At 39.1% G+C, this 19,352-nt stretch overlaps 2 protein-coding genes across 19 annotated transcripts in view; one reads left to right on the plus strand and one right to left on the minus strand.

Moving 5' to 3' along the window:
• The first annotated feature begins 7,943 nt into the window (after positions 1-7,943).
• On the plus strand, positions 7,944-10,174 carry LOC123864132. Its single transcript, XM_045904396.1, has one exon. The coding sequence runs from the start codon at positions 8,078-8,080 to the stop codon at positions 10,133-10,135; it is 2,058 nt and encodes a 685-aa protein (XP_045760352.1). The 5' UTR covers positions 7,944-8,077; the 3' UTR covers positions 10,136-10,174.
• A 390-nt stretch (positions 10,175-10,564) lies between these two features.
• Positions 10,565-19,352, minus strand: part of LOC123864117 (ras GTPase-activating protein raskol) — a 214,596-nt gene continuing 205,808 nt past the window's right edge. For 17 of the 18 annotated variants that reach the window (XM_045904345.1, XM_045904340.1, XM_045904357.1 and 14 more), the window contains 7 exons: positions 18,567-18,679; positions 17,741-17,907; positions 16,834-17,073; positions 16,446-16,543; positions 13,991-15,998; positions 13,394-13,509; positions 10,565-12,922 (listed from right to left, as the gene is read on the minus strand). In XM_045904345.1, the coding sequence (XP_045760301.1) occupies positions 12,673-12,922; positions 13,394-13,509; positions 13,991-15,998; positions 16,446-16,543; positions 16,834-17,073; positions 17,741-17,907; positions 18,567-18,679 (2,992 nt within the window). In that variant the 3' untranslated portion in view covers positions 10,565-12,672. The remainder of the gene's footprint in view (positions 12,923-13,393; positions 13,510-13,990; positions 15,999-16,445; positions 16,544-16,833; positions 17,074-17,740; positions 17,908-18,566; positions 18,680-19,352) is intronic. The other variant, XM_045904339.1, reaches the window with a different exon arrangement.

The following is a 19,352-nucleotide window of genomic DNA, read 5'->3' on the forward strand; positions in this document are numbered from 1 at the left end:
TCCCCTAAATTCAATTTTAATGCCTCTGTGGGTTTGAGCGCGAGGGCATCATTATCTACGCGCATGAGACTGAGTAAGACATGTATTAGGATATATTGACTTCTCTCTCACTCTCTTATAGTTTACTTATGTCAATTAATTATTAATATTAAAAAAAATCTGCTAAAAATTAAAAAAATTGGAGAATTTACGTGAGGTAAGTAATGTTTTTATGTACCTTGTATTGGCGTCACTCAGAATAGCAGGTATTATTTAAATATTTTTATCGAATTATTGGAATGTCCTCTCCAAAACCAACACAAAAAAACACAAGTTTAATGTGTAAGGTTATCCGAGAGTTTTAATCTAAACAAACTAATGCCAAAATAAATAATTTAATTAGAGCGTGATTGCTATCACAACATCTAATTATTCAGTTCACAATCCAAATACCGAAAATATGCGATATCGCTCCGAATCTCAGAAGGAGACTGAACTAAAACCTTCGAAACACCCGTATTTATGCAAGTTCAATCTTGTTGGCCTCCTAGCAACAGATTGTATGACATCGAATGAGCCAAATATCGATTTTATTAAACTACCTGCATTAGATAAATTAATAATTTCATATTATTGTTGACAATTCAAATCAATTTTTAAAAGTAACCTTACACTTGATTACCTGATACCTAAAAATTGGCCGTCTAAGCAAGCTAGCAGGTCTGTAGGCATGCGTTCTTAGTACATAGTAACACTACTCAATCGTCCACATTTCGTTCGTCAGAAAATACGTGACGGCTGGTGGCCCTGGGATCTTTCACTATTGTAACAGAGGTTCATAATATTATGTCAATTGGCAAATGTCAAGTTGTCAAGATGGACGTTGCCTAGATACATAATTATTTATTTGAAAATAATGTTTTGGAAAACTCCGATACTTTGGATAGTAGGCGCGGAGTTTCTAATTTATAAAATATTATAATCACAGTTAAACGAGAAAACATCAATTCAATTATAATATCCAACAGTCAACCAAAGGCCACGAACAATCAACCCAAACCCAAACCATAGTCAAACTATTTTTAGGGTTCAGTAGGTATCTGTAGAAAAAAAAGATGTTGTAGGTAGCCTCGACTGTTGTAGTCGCGTAGGTGTGCATGGCACCATTAAATATCGTAGGAGGTGATGACCCTCCGCGCGGCTGAGGTTCCCGCATCGTAGTCGCTTTGTCGCGCAGGTTTGGATGATGCATTAGGCGCACCTTCTTTTTATTTTATCTGCTTGAACTCAGCTTATTTACTTTGACAAAATACGTTTAAAATTCATCATCATCAGGATCAACCCATCGCCGGCTCACTACTGAGCACAAGTCTCCTCTCAGAATGAGAAGCTACCACACTGGCCAAGCACGTATTGGCACACCTCACGCACCTTTGAGGGAGCATTATGGCCAACTCTCAAGCATGCAGGTTTCCTGACGGTGTTTTCCTTCACCACTTCGTTGTCTGTCTGTGTGTCATCTTTCAAGAGAATCAAAACTTATAAATTGGGTACTTCCCGTTTACGTAGAATCATGAAAGGCAGGTAGCAATATCTTATAGCCCAAGCACTCTACTCCTGTGGCCCAAGTAAAGAGAAAAATCCAACAACTGAATTGTCATTACATAAAAAAAAACTTGTACGGAACTCTTCATGTGTGAGGCAGACTCGCACTTGACCGGTTTTTGAAAGTTATGTCAAATAAAAATTTGACATGCAATAACAAACAAAATGAAATACAAGCCACTTTATTCCTTATTTCATCGGGTGAAAGTCGATTTCAATTTAATCGTAGGTATATCTTGAAAAGCGAACTATTATACGACTACGTAAAATGGGTACATTTTTAAAGCAAAGACATGTTAGAAACAGATATTTCGTTTTGGTCGTGTTAAACTATGTGAGTCATTCAGATAATTCTTGATTTAGTGATGTTCGGTCAAAAATATTTCATGGAACGTATAATTAACATAACATTGATGTTACTTTTGAAGAGATATTAGCTGCCTTATTGGATTTATATTATTATAGAAATTGGGTTTTAGAATGGCACAAATAAACGGTAATTTATGAATAAAGTTTAAAAAGCGTGAAATAAAAATTAAATTAAAAATTTAAAAAACCCCCACAAAACTCACAACAACTAAAATCACTAGGTTGTGAAATGGAGAACATTATAAGGCATAATTAGAACCCTGACAAACTTTCAAGTTATAGGAGAGATATCAGTGAAAGAAACATATTCTCATAATCATTTATCAAAATTCTTTGGGTATAATTGGACGAGACACAACGTACGAGATGAAGAATAGAAAGTTCTTCAATACGTCCTTTATTAGAAAGAGAAATACGTACTTTTTAAGTAATAATGTGCAAGTACATCTTCAAAAATAACGTTTGGCGTTTAGAAAATTTCTCGCAAGAAAACCTTAACAACTTTATACAACATCTTCATTATTTGGACCTTGACAAAACGTGCTCTTTGATAACGCGATCTGCATACAAAATGCACACATCACGGGGCGGCTTGTGGCTTTACAAGTAAATGTGGAAACAAAGGCAAGAGATTGTATCCTTTGACAAATAGTCCCTTTAGTAAGGAAGGAACGATGCCCAAATATTGGGTGAACAACCTCTTAATGCTTAGAGGAGACATTTTATTTTTAACCGACGGCGTATCTGTTCCTGAATAGTTTCAAAGAATTTAATACATTTGAAGGCAATGATACTGATTCTGACGGCAACTAAATTTTCAAGTATTCATATCTTTTTCTAACCAATGTACCTAATAAGAAAAGGACTGACATACTTCAAATTTAATTCAAAACTGTCAAACCTCGTGACATTAGGTGTTAGTCACAGAATACATACTGATAATGTGCCAAAGTGTGTGTAAAATGTTTTGAGCATATAGTGTTTAGAGTCTTTAATTGAAAATTCATTTTCCATCCTTTTTAGGGTTCCGTACCTCAAAAGGAAAAACGGAACCTTTATAGGCTCACATTGTTGTCTGTCTGTCTGTTTGTCTGTCTGTCAAGAAACCTATAGGATACTTCCCGTTGACCTAAAATCATGTTTGGTAGGAAGGTAGGTCTTATAGCACAAGTGCAGGAATAAATCTGAAAACCGCGAATTTGTGGTTACATCCTTTAAAAAAAAATTAAAATGTGTTTCAATTTTCAAAATAAGTTCAACCGAGATAATAAAACCAAGTGGGGTATCATATTATGAAAGGGCTTCACCTGTACATCCTAAAACAGATTTACTACTCGGTAGCGTAATGGTCGGTAATGGGACATAAGACAATAATGCTTACACATAAAACCCGTACCTACTCGTAAGTAGGTACCTACTAAAATATTGTTATTTTTATTTTTAACCTCAGGGGTGTGGCATCGGATGTCAAAGAATACTACACAGCATTAAACTCTATAAATATACATTTAAGATCTTCGATATGCTTATGCGCTTCTGAGAGTTGCATAATAATGCGCGTTTACGTTTGTATGTACATACATGAGAGACGCAGGCGCAGCACGCACACACGCGCGCTCTCCACACGTGTATGCTCACATGCACACGAGATAAGAGCTCGGTCGCTGACCCTGGGGAAATGGCGCCTGAAATCGTTCTATGAAAACAATCGCTGAAAGCAGTCGGCTACGTAATGTTCGTAAGCATTTGTTTAGTGTTATTTTATTTGAGTACTAGATGATGCCCGCGACTTCGCTCGCGTGTGTTTGCTTTGTTAAAATCCCGTGATAACTCTAGTAAGAATAGGTCCGTCTCCGGGATGCAAGCTATCTCTATCGAAACGTGGAAATCGGTCTGATTTCGTTAATCGTTCGTGACAAGATAACAGACAGACAGACAGATACCTACTCGTATTTTATGGGAATCGATTTAAGTATTAGACAACAAGTATTTACAGTATTAGAAAAACAATTATATTGAATCAAATTGTGCTAAAACTATTGCGGAATCCGTCTTTCGCTTCTTCTGGAAAACCGCTTTGCATCTCATGTTGAGATCTACAGAGTGTACTGTGGCTTTACTTAGGCTTTACTAGAAGACAGATCTATGCTAGACATAAAGAAATCGATCTCATAAGTTTATGCAATGTCAAAGTATACCTAGATCGCAGCTTCAGATTGTACCTACCACCAATTTCCATTTCTAATGTGATAATTCTACTTTAATAAAAATACGTAAGTAATGTATATCGTTTATTTCAGGCAAAAAACCCATCATAAATACTCAGCCCATACATACTAGCTTATGTAGCTTATACGTAGCTCATACATAGCTCAGCTGGTTGCGAAGCTCAAATGCGCAGAACATATAGTTCGAAAAACCGATTGACGTTAGGTCCCAAGGTGCCAGAATGGCAACCTCGCACCGGAAGATGCTGTGTTGGAAGATCCTCCACTGTAGATGGACAGATAACATCAAACGAAGCGCAGCGAGCCGCTGACTTTAGGCGGCGCAAGACCGTGGCGTGTGGAAATCCTTACAACAGACTTATATGCCCAGCTGTAGACGTCTATCGGTTGACGACGATGACGATGATGAATACATAAAAGAAAAAATAATTTACACCTTGTAATGCATCTTTAAAAAAATCGGGTGCAATTTTCGAGGTCTCCTGACCTCGGCTTGTACACAGACCATCATTTCACTTTCTCGATTGTTAGATGTAGTTGAAAATACAATTAGAAATAATGAAAAGTATATCTTAGACAATAGTATTGAGTTATTGTTAAGAGCGAACTCTTGGCGGAACGACTGTGATCTTGAATGGAGAGAAAGTGCCTGCTGATATTTCCTGACACGTGGAAAGTGAACGTCGCACGCGGCTAGCCCTGCCTAGGCAATAGATAGTATCTTGTTCAATAGAAACCCAAGAAAGTGCGGTTCAGTGACCCCGAAAAGGTACCGATTGCTACAGCAAAAAAATTACATGTAATAGCACTCTAATGATGGTGTTATTGAAATTGACGAGACCAAGTATGTCTTTGGCACTGTGTTTTCAGAAAATTACTTGAATGTCAGTTGTTAGCTGTTGCGTCGAATTTATGTAAGACCTCCATTTGCAACTTTTTTATGTAATCAGTTCATGGTTTCAAAATTTAATTAGAAACAGAAGTTTAAATGCTCTTACAAAATATTACTTTATAAATTATTATTTTAAAAATTTATTGCAGTGATTATTTTGTATTTTTTTAAATTTATTTTAGATTTAAGTTTTAAACGTTTGAATTTTAAGTATTAAGGCCGATTCAGACCAAGCATGTACACGTGACACGTACGTAGCGTCGCGCGTAAACCCCTAACACACCGGGTAACGCATATGTGCACGCTTTACGCAAGCGGTGTGCCATGTTTCATACCGTTCCATATATTTCAACGCAATGGTACGCGCTATGTCTACGCTTACGCAGCCTGTGTGAACGAGCTATTAACTAGCAATTTAAACAAAAAATGTTTTCAGGGTGCCTTTTAAAATTTCACTTCGCAATGTGATATATAAAATTGATTGCCTGGCTATACATACCAATATTATGTTGTTCTCTGTACTGATTTTTGTTGCGTTAAATTAATTCATTAATTCATTCGATTCATGTCTCTTCAATTCCCTTCGACTTTGTCAGTGTGATTCGACCTTATACTTTTCTAATTTTACACTGGAGTGATATTCGTTCACATCAGTAATTCAATGAAAAATATTATTATTGATGTTCAAAGGTTTAAGATCCTAATTGAATAACTCTGTTTTTACTTATTATTTTCGTTTTTCAGTGAATTTCAAACCGATTTTCTTCACACTCTGATTATACATAATATATGCTATAAGTAGACGTGACTACATCAAAAGCAAAACGCTTTGTCCTATAAATAAATGTAGTAGTAATTTAATAAAAACGACGTGAGTGTTTCATCAAACCATTCAAGTCATAAAAAATCTATAATTAAACCCTCTTACGTCGGGTTCAACGCGACCATTAATCATAATTTAGGCAATAATATACTTACCAACCAAATTGTACCTATTTAACAATTTCTTGCAACAACGACAACTATTCTGAACTTATTTAACCAAGGGTTCACGCAACTAACGTCCGAAAATAAATGTAGGAACCTAACTAAGCGGAGCGGAGCGGAGACGTATTCAATAGACCAGTAAGACCAATGTTCGTCCACGTGGTTTAGGTGAAAATCCCATGGGAACTTTTTGATATTCCGGGACCAAAAGTAGCCTATGTCCTTCCTCGGGATGCCAGGTAACTATGTGCCTTTCGTTAAAAGATAGACGGATGGGCCGTAAAAAGCTAGCTGTTAGACAGACACACTATTGCATTTATTTTACAGTAGCGACCCGCCCCGGGTTCGCACGAGTCCAATATGGATAGACACTAAACTTGTAGTGTCAGTGTGTAGTGACTTCAGTCGGCATTACCTATCGATATATTTCAACAAATTTACACAAAACAATAACAAACCTTTCTCTTGAATGGCTCTATCTATTGATGAAAACCGCATTAAAATCCCTTGCGTAGATCTTTAAGCAGTCAAAGGGACAGACGGCGGGAAGCGATTTTGTTTTATAGTATGTAGAGATTAAGTATGGGTTAATTTTTAGTTACCAAAATATTAAATAGTACTACTTACAACGTCACATATTACTCTATCTACGGTACCTAGAGCTTGTCTATTTTGAAATGACGCGCCCCACTACATCATTTTGCTAACTTAGATGTGTAAATTGCGGTGGTGGGGCGCTTCATTTCAAAATAGACAAGCTCTACCAAAAAATATGTTTTTTTTTTGCGTTTGTATAAAGTACTTATTGCAGAACTCTTTTGAAGATACTCGTCTGGAATGAACGTTGTAGACAAGCGATGCGAGTCAATGCCTCAGTATTTAAAGATTTCATATGGCAAAGTACCCATCATTGTCTACTTGGCAAAACATTCATTCACGGTGTACGTCGTGGCAGACAATTTTACATGAAGTAGGAACGGCTGTTAGCAGCTCTGTTGATTGATGGTTTCCGGATCAATGTATGGGACTTAAATATTGAGATGGATTCGCCGGCGTATGAATGAGGTGAAGAATTATTCAGGTGATGGATGGCAGGGCGTTCAACCCCGTGGGTTCGTGGACCGGCCGAGTTTCAGCCAGCTGATCGTCGCGCGTCACGCTCGACCGGCGAATGACTAACAAATAGTTTCGTCCGTTACTTATTAATTTATACGTGGTTTATTGACGTAACCAACGTGTGAATGCGATTTATTCAATAGCCGAGTTGTAAAATTATTCGTATCATTTTGTAGGCGTTGCATATTTACAAGATTTGTCTCGACTGCGTCCGTTTTAGATACCTACCTTACCCAACAGTAGCTACTTACCCATACTTACACTATGTAGTACCTCTAAGGTACGTCTATGATATAATATGCTCAGTGATAGTTAGGTAGGTAAGAAAGAATGAACGGTCATACAGGCAGATTCATAGGACTGGATCATCATTATGTCAATGTACGCCGCCCACCTTATTATTATATTATGTATTATATTATATCGGTTTGGTGGTACGACATGAGGGGCGAGCGATGGTGCGCCTCTATTCGGCCTTGCATTGGTTCATTCAGTGAACATTTATTTTCTCAGGCTGTAGGTAAAAACAGCAATAGCACAAAATAAATATAACATTATATTACAATATTCATCTATGTAAGTTTAGCTACTCGACAATAGATGGCAGTGTAAACTGTAACAGTTTAATGGTTTATTTAATATACATCTTATTACAGCCAGAAACTAGAAACTTTTTTAATATCATTATAACATTAAAGAAAAAATGAAAAATGGTACCAAAAATATTTTTGACATTCCTTAAATATTATTTAGATTTTGGATTATTTTACAAGGTTGTTTATTTTATTTTTTATATTGTTGATTTCCATCTGCAAGTTATTTATTAATATTTTCAAAATCAATCAGTTCAAACGATCTCTTTCATTCTATTCTATAGAGGTAGAATATTTAATTAGAGAAGATGGTGCAAGGCCATAGTGGACTCGAAGAGAGCCATGAGGATCGCAAGGAACGCCGCTTGCAGCTGGTGTACAAGCGACATACTCACGAGCGACAAATTTTCATGCAAGAGCTGAAGGAAATTCGACGTCGAAGGGAAAAACAAATGTACAAAACACTGAAAAGTCTGATCGGCCCGACGTGGATGCAAGCTCTTAGTGAACTTCAAAGAAAAGCTTTAGACACGTTAGAATTCTGTATTTATCAAGATATGCTAGAAGGACGCCCAATTCGCACGGCTAATGCAATGAAAGAACTTGGTCTTTACCCTAGACCGAATAGCTTCGATCTGATGAATTGTGTGTACCTCGGTCGCAAAGACCCGAAAGAGATGCTAGCGCAACTGTTTCTCACGACTTACGGACATCCATTAGAAGGCAAAAGAGGCACTTACGATCTTAACGCGAGACTAATGTTGTCTGGTATTTTGTACTTAGGCCTACAGAATTTACTAGAGTTGTTAAGAATAAGATTTCGCCCTGATAAGGTGAAAGAACCTCATAAACCCAAACCGAAACCCCAGAAGCAGCCACAATTAGAATCACCTTACTTGCAAGACTTCACTGCGTTTTTGTATTTGCGACCACAAAAAAAACCTTTTCGACCGCCTCCGCTTCCAAATTTAGAGGATCTCAATGAGCCATACGAAGAAGAACCGCCGATTACTAAGCCACCGCCCCCGCCACCTCCACCACCGCCGCCGAAAAAGAGGCTTGCACGGGGTTACTGCGATAAAATAGCGGGTATTATGAATATAGAACCATATTCCACGATTACAACAACTCCAACTGTAAAGACCATGTCTCAACGAAATCGTCTACGGAAACCTAGAAGCTCTAAAATGAGTGTTGAAATGAAAAAATCTTATGGCATTAGCATGTCTCCTACAAACAAAGGCGGGAAAAGAAGGAAAAAGCTGACTGCACCATGTACTGGAATAGCCAATACAGAATTTATGATCAATGGCGTGTTTACTGTACGTGGTAAGACAAGGTTCGTGCTCGGTGCCGTCTCAACATTACCTCCCGAGGGAGATCTCATAAATGGTGGGTATACATTAATAAATGGAGCATACATCAATATACATTGCGGTTTCCGCGGACGAAACCCGCCACTGAAACTTGGCACAGTTTGCGATTGCGTCAAAAAATGGCAAGACGTTGCTTTAAAATATGTGAAAGAAAGTAAATGTCGTTGTGGTCATCTTTATGATTACGGAAACGAAGAAACTTTTCCTCCGGAGGAGCTCCCGTACTTTCAGAAGCCGACGCGATTTTCGCCGTTCCAGTTCAACTACCATACGATATACAATTTAGATGAAAAACAACTCCATGTTCAAAAGGAGTTTAAAAGAGTTTGGGAAACGGAGAGCGTTCTCCTCGAGGGTGATAATGCTGTGATTGAAAAAAAAGACAAAAAGAAGAAAAAAGCTAAACGTTCATCGAATACTTGTTTAGGGCAATCTCCAAAGCCCGAAGACTACTTAAAGTGTGCCCTTCGTCACATGAGACGTTTGAATGTAGCTGCTAAACTTCCCGACATTCACTTGGTGCCAGAGTTGAAGGAGTGGATGAGGCGACGTCTCTACGGACCGCTCGATGAGTCTGAGAAGCGGCTCAAGTTGAGACGGAGCTTTATGTTTTGGCACATCTTGCTGGGACTCGAAGAAAAAGGTTTCAGTCACGTGATCCCTAAGAAAGATCCCGCTTTTACCGGCCATACGACGACATGGACGCACAAGCAAGAGTTGAATGACAAATTTCGAAAATATACACGTAAATACAAACTGGATTTGTATAGGACGTATGCTAAGAGTGCAAATTTCTACTGGCCGACTATGTGTCAAGCTGAATTTCCAGACAAGAAGTTTCGTGAAATATTTTTTTCATATCTCTCCGCTCGTATCGAAGATGTGCATCTAATGCGCCCGTACAACTCAGGAGAGACCGCAGCTCGCGCTAACATTATCAACAAAAACCGATATGTGTGTAGGCCGGCTGGTATCGAGGACAAAGAATAGATCTGTGGCTTTCGAGAATAAATCTGCTGATCAAATAAAGCTCATTTGGTTGAAAGAAACACTTTGACATATGTTTATGGAATTATTTATCATCATTTATCAGTAATGTTGTAATGTACGGTCGGCCTCAGAATTCGAGTAGCAATTCCGTGAAAGTATTGCATCAGAATCTGTCACACTTATTTCTATATGTTCATAAAAAAAGTCGCCACACACCTAACGCATGTGCATAACTGTGCCACGCGAATATGATCATTAAAGTGCTAAACGACTTACGGCCTTTGACTGTACCTCACTACCTACTGGCATCACCGACCGTGCAGCTGCGACCATAGCACAGAATAATATAATAGTATTATATAGATAGATGCACTGTCTGCGATTTGAAATAGCTTCCTTTTTAGGAAAGGATGAAATAAAAGTCTTTAATACGTAATCCATAATTTAATGTGATAAGTATATTATAATAATATACCTATTCAGGTATTTTACAATGTTATGGCTAAAAATAATTTTTCACTGAAAAACAACTAAGTTGTCGAATCGAATATAAATTGCAATACATGAAATTAATTTCATACAAAACGAATGTCGAATTTGTTCAAAGCATTTCGGAAATGCCCAAAAATTATTCAATCATGGTGGTATTAGGTATAATTTTACTTTTATTCTACGTTCACACTATAATACTCAAAGGTATTAAAAATATTTCTCTTTGCGATATCGGTTCCCTACAAATAGGCATATTTGCTAAAATATTATTATACAAGTCTTACATTATTATAAAATCTATAACACTTTAAAATATAACGCTAGAGCTTAAAACAGGGGGTGCTAATATCCCACTACAACTCTAGTCAAATACCAGTGTAAATACTAGTCAAGATTTCTGATGAAGCTTGTAAGCACATACCGCCGAGTCAGCAAAAATTACTAGTTGCCAAGTGATAAAGAGACCTACTCGTGTTACTTATTGTCTTTTTCACAAGAAAATATCCAAAAATCTGTCTTGAATCTTGACTAGTATATACATCATATTATTTATTTAAGGGATATTCAACGTCTTTGGTATCATTGTTACAAAAAATAAACAAAACAATCATTGTCACTTGTGAAAATACTAAACCAGAATTAATCATACGAAATACTGATATAGAACGAAATGTTAATGTCAGTTAAAGCATTTTACATTAAAACTAAAGAAACAACATAATTATTAACAAAAATACATAATGGCAGAGTAAACCGTTGTGATAAAAGCTCAATTACATATTATAACAATTTATTTATTGCAAAATACGCAAAATTATAAGCTTATCAAGTAAATTTAATAATAAAAAACAGTTTAAAATGCAAGTAGCTAATGCCACGTCGATTAAAGACGTATACATAAATAAGTTTGTGCAAAAATTTATTACCAAAGTTTAATTTATACATGAAAAAATATTCAATAAGTCATGTTTTTAAGATATAAATTTTTGTAGTGTTTAATGTTTATATATGTGAAAGGGGCAATGAACAGCCAATTCTAAAGGAATTAGATTATCAACTCTGCACTACGATAAAGCGAAATATGAAGTTTAGAAAAATATGTCTGAGAAGAAATAACAAAGATGCTATAGGTAGCGCATAACTGCGTAGGCTCCTGCGGTAGTGGAGCGGTGCGGGAGGGTGACAGTTGTCACAAATTGACGAATCACTGAGCGCCACGTCATCACATCATACCCGTCCCGCACCGCTCCACTACCGCGAGAACCTCCTCAGTTATAATCCATTATGCCTTTAGCTTATATTGAAATTTGGGGCTGATGGAAGTTGGCAGTCATGGAAACTTACTATCGTACAATATCCTCACAACACTCAACGTTTCTCTATCTCAAGCATACTCGTATTGAAAATCATAACGAGCGAGATTTTTGGTGGGCACTCACGACGTTTGGATAATTTACGAAGGCGCACTGAACGTTTTTTTAAAAACTAAATAGACATGTCTTGTATTGCTGTCATTCCAAACTGATGACGAAACCTAAGGTGGAGCGCGCTTGCCTAGAAAATACCTATTCACTCTGCTTTTGAAGAACTCAATATTGTATTGCCAATCCCAATATTGTTGTAGTTAGCGGCGAAGACGGAAAGCGGAACGGCATTCCATGTTCTAAGAAACGAGGAAGTGAATCGCTTCGTACGAGCACGTGGAATTTGGATACGTAAGACACTGGAGTATGGTGTTCTACCAAATATATTATTATCTCTGAAAGCATATTTCTTTCTCTTTCATCTGCTCGGATGCGTATAATATGTTCACACTTAATGACCTCACCTAAATTTCATATACGTAGGCTCACTATGTATTTTTTAACAAACACGAAACAGGTTATCTCTGAAAGTATATCTTTCTCTTACATATGCATGGGATGCGTATTGCGTATATTACGTTCGCACTTTTAAAGCGTCAGTGACCTATCCGCACTAGTTTTATACACGTACGCTTCTATGTTATACCAAACAGGTTACCCCTGGAAGTATATCTATCACTTTCATATCTGCAGCTCTTGGTGCGAGTGTTGCGAGTGGGGGGAGTGGGAGGGGTTGTGGGGTGCGGGGTGCGCGGGCGCGGGGAGGGGCGCCCGCTGCTGCAAGTGCACAAGCGCAGACAGCAAACGCGTGTTGGCCTCGTCTAGTGCTGCGATGCGGTGCTCTTGCGCCTCGATCACTCGCTGTTTGTGCGATAGCGCGGCGGCCATCTTGCGCTGTTCTCGCCTTAACTCTTCCTCTACGCATATTAATCTGTAAAGAGTTAAGTTTTTACTCTATTAATGTCACAATCTCATACTAATAACTATTATAAATGCTAAAGTGTGTCTGCCTGTTTGCTAGCTTTTTTGGTCCATTTATTTAACCGATTTTGACGGATACAGAGATAGCTTGTATTCCAAGGACATAGGCTAATCTTTGTCCCGGAAAATCAAAGAGTTCCGATCTACTGAAATGCTCAGTTGTAGCACACTATTATATACATATATCCTGTTTGTATTAAGCTAATTCAGCCAATTTTTTTTCAGGAAACCTCTACATATAAATACAATGCATAATACTACAAGTAAAAATCCACACTAATATTATAAATCTTAAAATGTGTGTCCAATTTTGACGAAATTTGGTACAGAGATAGTTTACATCCAGGAGAATTTTGTCTCAGAAATGAAAGAGTTCCGATCATCGGATATACATATGTATATAAAAACGCCTTTACTATACCTGGATATGATAGCCTTCATTTTCGCATCTGTGTGATCTTGGCCAGAATCAGTGGGACCCAGACGCCCTCGAAGGAGTTCCACGGAACATTTTAGCCTCTCTATTTCACGTTCATACTGAAAAGTAATAGACAATAGGTTTATCAATAAAGCAATTTTAAACACAAACTAAAAAAAACCGGTCAAGTGCGAGTCGGGCTCACACACAAAGGGTTCTGTACCATCATACAAGGTGTACCTAACACTTTTTTGTAAAACACTGTAAGTTAATAACGGACTGCGCATTCTATTTTTAGTAAATTAATATTTTCATGACCACAGATTTTTTTGTGATGTAACCACAAATTCACGGTTTTCAGATTTTTCCTTAACTTGTCCTATAAGACCTACCTACCTGCCAAACATGATTCTAGGTCAACGGGAAGTATCCTATAGGTTTCCTTGACAGACACGACAAACGGACAGACAGCCATAGCTTGACGTGCTTTTTAGAAGTACGAAGGAAACGAAAAAGTAAAAAAAAACCGAAGTCCAGTTACCGACCGGGGTCACATCTAGTCACACGTCCTTCAAAAAAGATTCAACAAAAAATGTTTACCTGTTCAATGGTTCTGTGATGCTTGGTGCGTCGTCTGCCAGTTGTGCTGTACAGCGTGTCGTCCACTTCATCCGAGCTCTCGGTCAGCTCTCGCGCAGACTCCAAGCTAAGCCGTCGCTGCAACTTGTCTCTGGCAGGAATCTCCCTCTCACTCCTCACCGGCGCCCGTTCACTCGCTTCACTAGAGTGAGACTCCCGGCTGAACACACGTGAAGGAGAATCCCTCTTCTCTCGAACTCCATAATACTCCTGATGCCTTTCCAAATCTTCATTAAGTCTACTACTGGATATTTTCGCTCCCGAATACGTCCTGTCCAAAGGATAATTCTTCTCCGGAATCGAGCTTTCCGTCGAAAATTTTTCAGGCGAATTTTTCAAGTTCTCCATATTGTACAGGGCCTTTTGACTCCGCGAGATTTGTAACCGGTACATCTCTTTGTTCACTTCCTCCACGTTGGAGTCAGATCTGCTCATCGGATAGCCGGAGTCCGTTGAGATATGATGAGGTTTGCTTTCGTATAACGACTCGCCTCTTTGTCCGAAATGTTTCAAGTTCAGTTGATTTTGATTGGTCGAGTAAGAGAGCATGGGATTCGTTCTGGGCATTCTCGTTTTGCTACTTTTTCTTAAACTTGGCGAATTACTGGAAGATTCGTCGTCTCTAATCCTAGGGGAGTGGTTTTGGTTGTTACTCCGCTGGTACATGTCTTCGTAATTACAGTTATCTCTGGTGAGTTTTCGGTGGGCCGCGTTGCGATTCTGTTGGTCATAATTTCTACTGTCGTTGTTGAAATTCGTAGAACCCTCTTCGGAGTTCGTCTCCACGTTGTCTGTGCTCAGACCCTCCTCATCGATGGATGAACTGGAAGAGCTACACGGACATCGCTTAGAGTTTCTGTTTTCATTGGTTTTCTTGATTTCCTGCGACTGTCGATTATTATCCTCCATATTGTAGACAGGGTTTGTGAACACTAATGGAGCTACTTTTGTATTGGCGTTTGTGTTGCTTTGAACGTTGTCGGCGGTTGTGAAGTTTTGGATCCCATATTTCTGAATATCGTACTCAATTTTTTGTTGCACTGGACTCTTTGGATAAAATTTCTCGTTTTTGCTATCGTAATACTGCTTCTCTCTCTGTTTTTGGTAGTTTAGCTGCGAGTAGCGGCTCATGGGTTGCCCGCCGTTCTCGTAGGGCTGATGGTGATGAGTGGTATTTTCGATGGGACTAGAACTTTGGCTGTACGTTGCGATGCTTTGGTATCCGGAGCTCGCGACATTCGACAACCCACTGATGGACACATTTGAGCCGTTGTTTGTGTAAGAATGTTTGTTTCCATTAATAACGTTATTGTTATTGGATTTCGACTGTGACATATTTTTCTTATTCATGATCTTTTCATCGACTATATCAGAATCATCGGCATACTTCAAGAGATCTGACAATTCGTCTAGCGTTGAAGTTTCTTTTATGATGTTCTGCAAATCGTTAGCGCAATAGTTATGGTTGATGCTATCGCTGCTCGGAGATCTTTCGGTGCTGTTATAATTTGAATTGTGATAATGAGTTTGTTGCTGGTTAAAGTTATTAGGTTTGTATCTCTCCTGGAACCTTCTCTCTAAGCTTTCGTTCATACCGTTGCTGATGCCTTTGGGATACTGATCAGAGCCGAAACCGATCTGTACGACCTTTAGATTAACACAATGTTCCTGATTGTTGTACTGAGAGCTATATCTGTCTGGGTTAACGTTCTGATTGACTGGGCTCGACCCGTATCCGTTTCTCGGAAGCGTCGCTGAGCGTAAATTAAAGCTGGGCGATTTAGAAACAGTCGCATACGACCCTTTGTACTTAGATTCCTCAGCGTTGGACTTCGATGGACTGATGTTGAATTGAACCCCGTGTTTGTTCATGATGGGTGAACTGTGCGCAAAGTTATTATTAATTGGACCATTCACTGGAACCTCTACGTTCGGTTTAGCCGGCGTGTTGCACGTTGGATCGTTAAATCTTAAAACAAAAATGAAGTCACTTAGTTACCGTTTAAAGTAAGTAATATAAGTATCCACAAGATTTGTAATAAGTGCTTCAAAAGCGGTCCGAAAAATAAAAGAAAAACAATTGTTTATTATAAATGCGAAAATGTGTCCGTCTGTCTGCTACTTTTTCACGGCCCAACCGCTGAACCGATTTTAATGAAATTTGGTACAGACTTGGGATACATCCCGGGGAAGGATATAGGCTACTTTTTATCCCAGGAAATCAAAGAGTTCCTATGGGATTTCAAAAAACCGAACTCCACGCGGGCAAAGCCGTAGGCATCCTCTAGTTTCAAATAAGACAAAGTTAGATCTGACCACTTGAGGCACGTCATTTTGTTTGTGTTTATCATCTATAAGTACCTATTATGCTATAATCAATGATTCAAATGGTAAAAGTTACTTTACTATTATTTACCTGAAGATATTTTCACCCATTGGTGCAGGTGGTCCATTGTCGTTACTCATCAGTCTTTTGCTTAAATCCTCCAAAATTTCAGACAGTGGGTCCAACTCCTAAAAATGAAAAAGTTTTCAAAATGACGGTGTTGTAACATTATTATTTTTTAAATGGGTGGGAGGTTTATAGTCCAAGCTACAGAAAAAAAAAATTTTCGTGGCCAAGGCTTGTTTACTAATGATTTATGGCAACCCAAGTCACCGGCGATGCAGATGGACTAATGGCCTTACTGCTCAGAGCAACCGTGCAACCTTTGGTAAAAAGAGAAACTAGGTGTGTTGTATAGTACTAACACGGAATATTACTGTCAAGGGCTATTAATGCCATCAGATAAAAAGACACACACCTGTATTTTCCCCGCTGGCAGCTTGGGCAGGCTGTCGGCCAACAGGCCGTGCAGCGTGGCCAGCTGCTTGCCGAGGTCGACGTGCGGCGCCCACTCCGGGTCCGCTTCCACGGCTGCCTCGTTCCTAGAGCCCTCCGACCCCGCCGTGGAGCCTTGCGATGCGGAGGAGTTGCGCTTGCTGCCATCTAGTTGCTGTTGCGACTGGACCAACTGTTGATGTTGCTGGTCCTGTGGTCGCGTCTGAAATGATTTTGTTTTTGTAGAAACAATTGGATTTACAAGACAGTTGAGATAGCTTGAGGTAATAACTCACAGATATAGCTTTGAGAAAGGCCTTCTTGGGTGGGCCTCCATCTTGAGGATTTCATTGAGAAACTCTATGAAGTTCTTTTTGCCTTGGTAGCGCGTGAAGTTGGCCAGCTTACATTTTACAGATTGAGAGATAATTTCAGGTAACAACTCACAGAGATGGCTCTGAGGAAGGCCTTTATGTTAGGCGCCTCCTGTCAAGGAAGTCGTTGAGGAAGCCTCCTTGCCCTGGAAGCGCGTGAAGTTGGCCAGCTTACATTTTAAGATTGAGAGATAACTTGAGATAACAACTCACGGAGATGGCTCTAAGGAAGGCCTTCATGTTGGGCGCCTCCTGCTCGAGGAAGTCGTTGAGGAACTCCATGAAGGCCTCCTTGCCCTGGAAGCGCGTGAAGTTGGCCAGCTTACATTTTACAGATTGAGAGATAACTTGAGATAACAACTCACGGAGATGGCTCTAAGGAAGGCCTTCATGTTGGGCGCCTCCTGCTCGAGGAAGTCGTTGAGGAACTCCATGAAGGCCTCCTTGCCCTGGAAGCGCGTGAAGTTGGCCAGCTTACATTTTAAGATTGAGAGATAACTTGAGATAACAACTCACGGAGATGGCTCTAAGGAAGGCCTTCATGTTGGGCGCCTCCTGCTCGAGGAAGTCGTTGAGGAACTCCATGAAGGCCTCCTTGCCCTGGAAGCGTGTGAAGTTGGCCAGCGTCTGCAACGTCTTCGCCACGAGCGTCAAGTTGCGCGCCGCGCGCTCGTTGGGGTATTCTGTAGTTCAATTCAAACATTTATTATTATACAAGCAGTGTCATAGGTAGGTTTTAATAGGGATACGTGTGGATAACTAGGCTTTTTGTGCCATATCTAGCTAGCCGAAGCTAGAGTTATCAAAATTTAAACTCACAAGTTTTAAGTTTAGGCTTATGGCTTCCATAGGAACGTATTTCGTTTGCTGTCGGTTTTGTATTGAACATGGTTTATGAGAAAAAGGTCTCGTATGATAGTCCTCTAAATAAACTGCAGTTGCTCGGGCAGCAAGAACTAAGACATATGAATGTTGAAATGGCCATTTTATTTGTTGCTGACAGTAAAATTAAGAATAATTATTTTTATATAGTTTACTGGATGTTATATATAGGTAACTATAAATTATGTACCATGAAACTATTATACTCATAGCAAATAATGCTAGTAAAGAGTTCCATTCTATATCTGGTCTAACCATAAACTGAAATCTATAACAAACTTGGGTTAGAGATATGAAATCGCCAACAAAATAGTAATTGAATTAATCTCCTTGTTTTAAGATCGGATAAGTTTACTCGTAATTCCAGCTAAGTTAAAGAGGTCCTTCACGATGGATATTGTACCTACAATGCGCGGTAAGATTTGTAAAAGTGCTAAATTTTAACAATGTTGCTACTCACCGTGAATTATTCCAAAAAGACTTGGAGAGAGAATTGCGGGACATAGAAAACGGAGAAAGATGGATGCACTGATCAGGTTATCTGATATATCTTCTCGACCCATTGATGTTAACCTGAAAAAAAGCTTATCTTAAATTATAAGGCTTTTGTAGTGATAGCCACCATGGCAGTAAGACATGGAGGCATGTATCGTTTGCGACAGGTCAACATGGCAATTGGGGTGGGGACGCCCTGCACACCCGTACAGCCTCCACGCTAACCCGGTGCGGGATAGCACGGGTGACGTGCCCCGAGGCTCATACCCCGATTGTCATTATAGGTAGTTGTTGGAATGGTGAAAAATCTGACCAAATTATAATGGACTGTGTCATAAATTGCGAGTGCCGTATCGATACGCTAATTCTCTAAAAGACTCAGTAATTTTGCGCATCCTTCTCCTTCGCCAAGCGAAAACTTTAGTTAGTGCAATGTCATCCCGTTCGAAGGACTATAAAATGTATAGTTCTTTGTGGATGATACTAAATTATGAATATTTGTAAATTGTTTTATTGACTGTACTGTATTTTCTTTCGATAGCTGAGAACGATATGAAAATGATACTGATAATGAATATAATGTGTGGAAGTGCAGCCCATGGCGCACTGTCTTAGGTTGAAATCTATAGATCGCCCTTTGCTTAGACTCAAGTTTCAGTTAAAACGAGACAGATTTATGCCAGCGGTACAACGCAGTCTGGTTTTAACAGTGTCTTAAGTCTCAGCTGCCGATGGTGTAGATTTGGTTATA

The sequence above is a fragment of the Maniola jurtina genome, chromosome 4 (genome assembly GCF_905333055.1).
Source record: "Maniola jurtina chromosome 4, ilManJurt1.1, whole genome shotgun sequence".
Classification (NCBI taxonomy): domain Eukaryota; kingdom Metazoa; phylum Arthropoda; class Insecta; order Lepidoptera; family Nymphalidae; genus Maniola; species Maniola jurtina.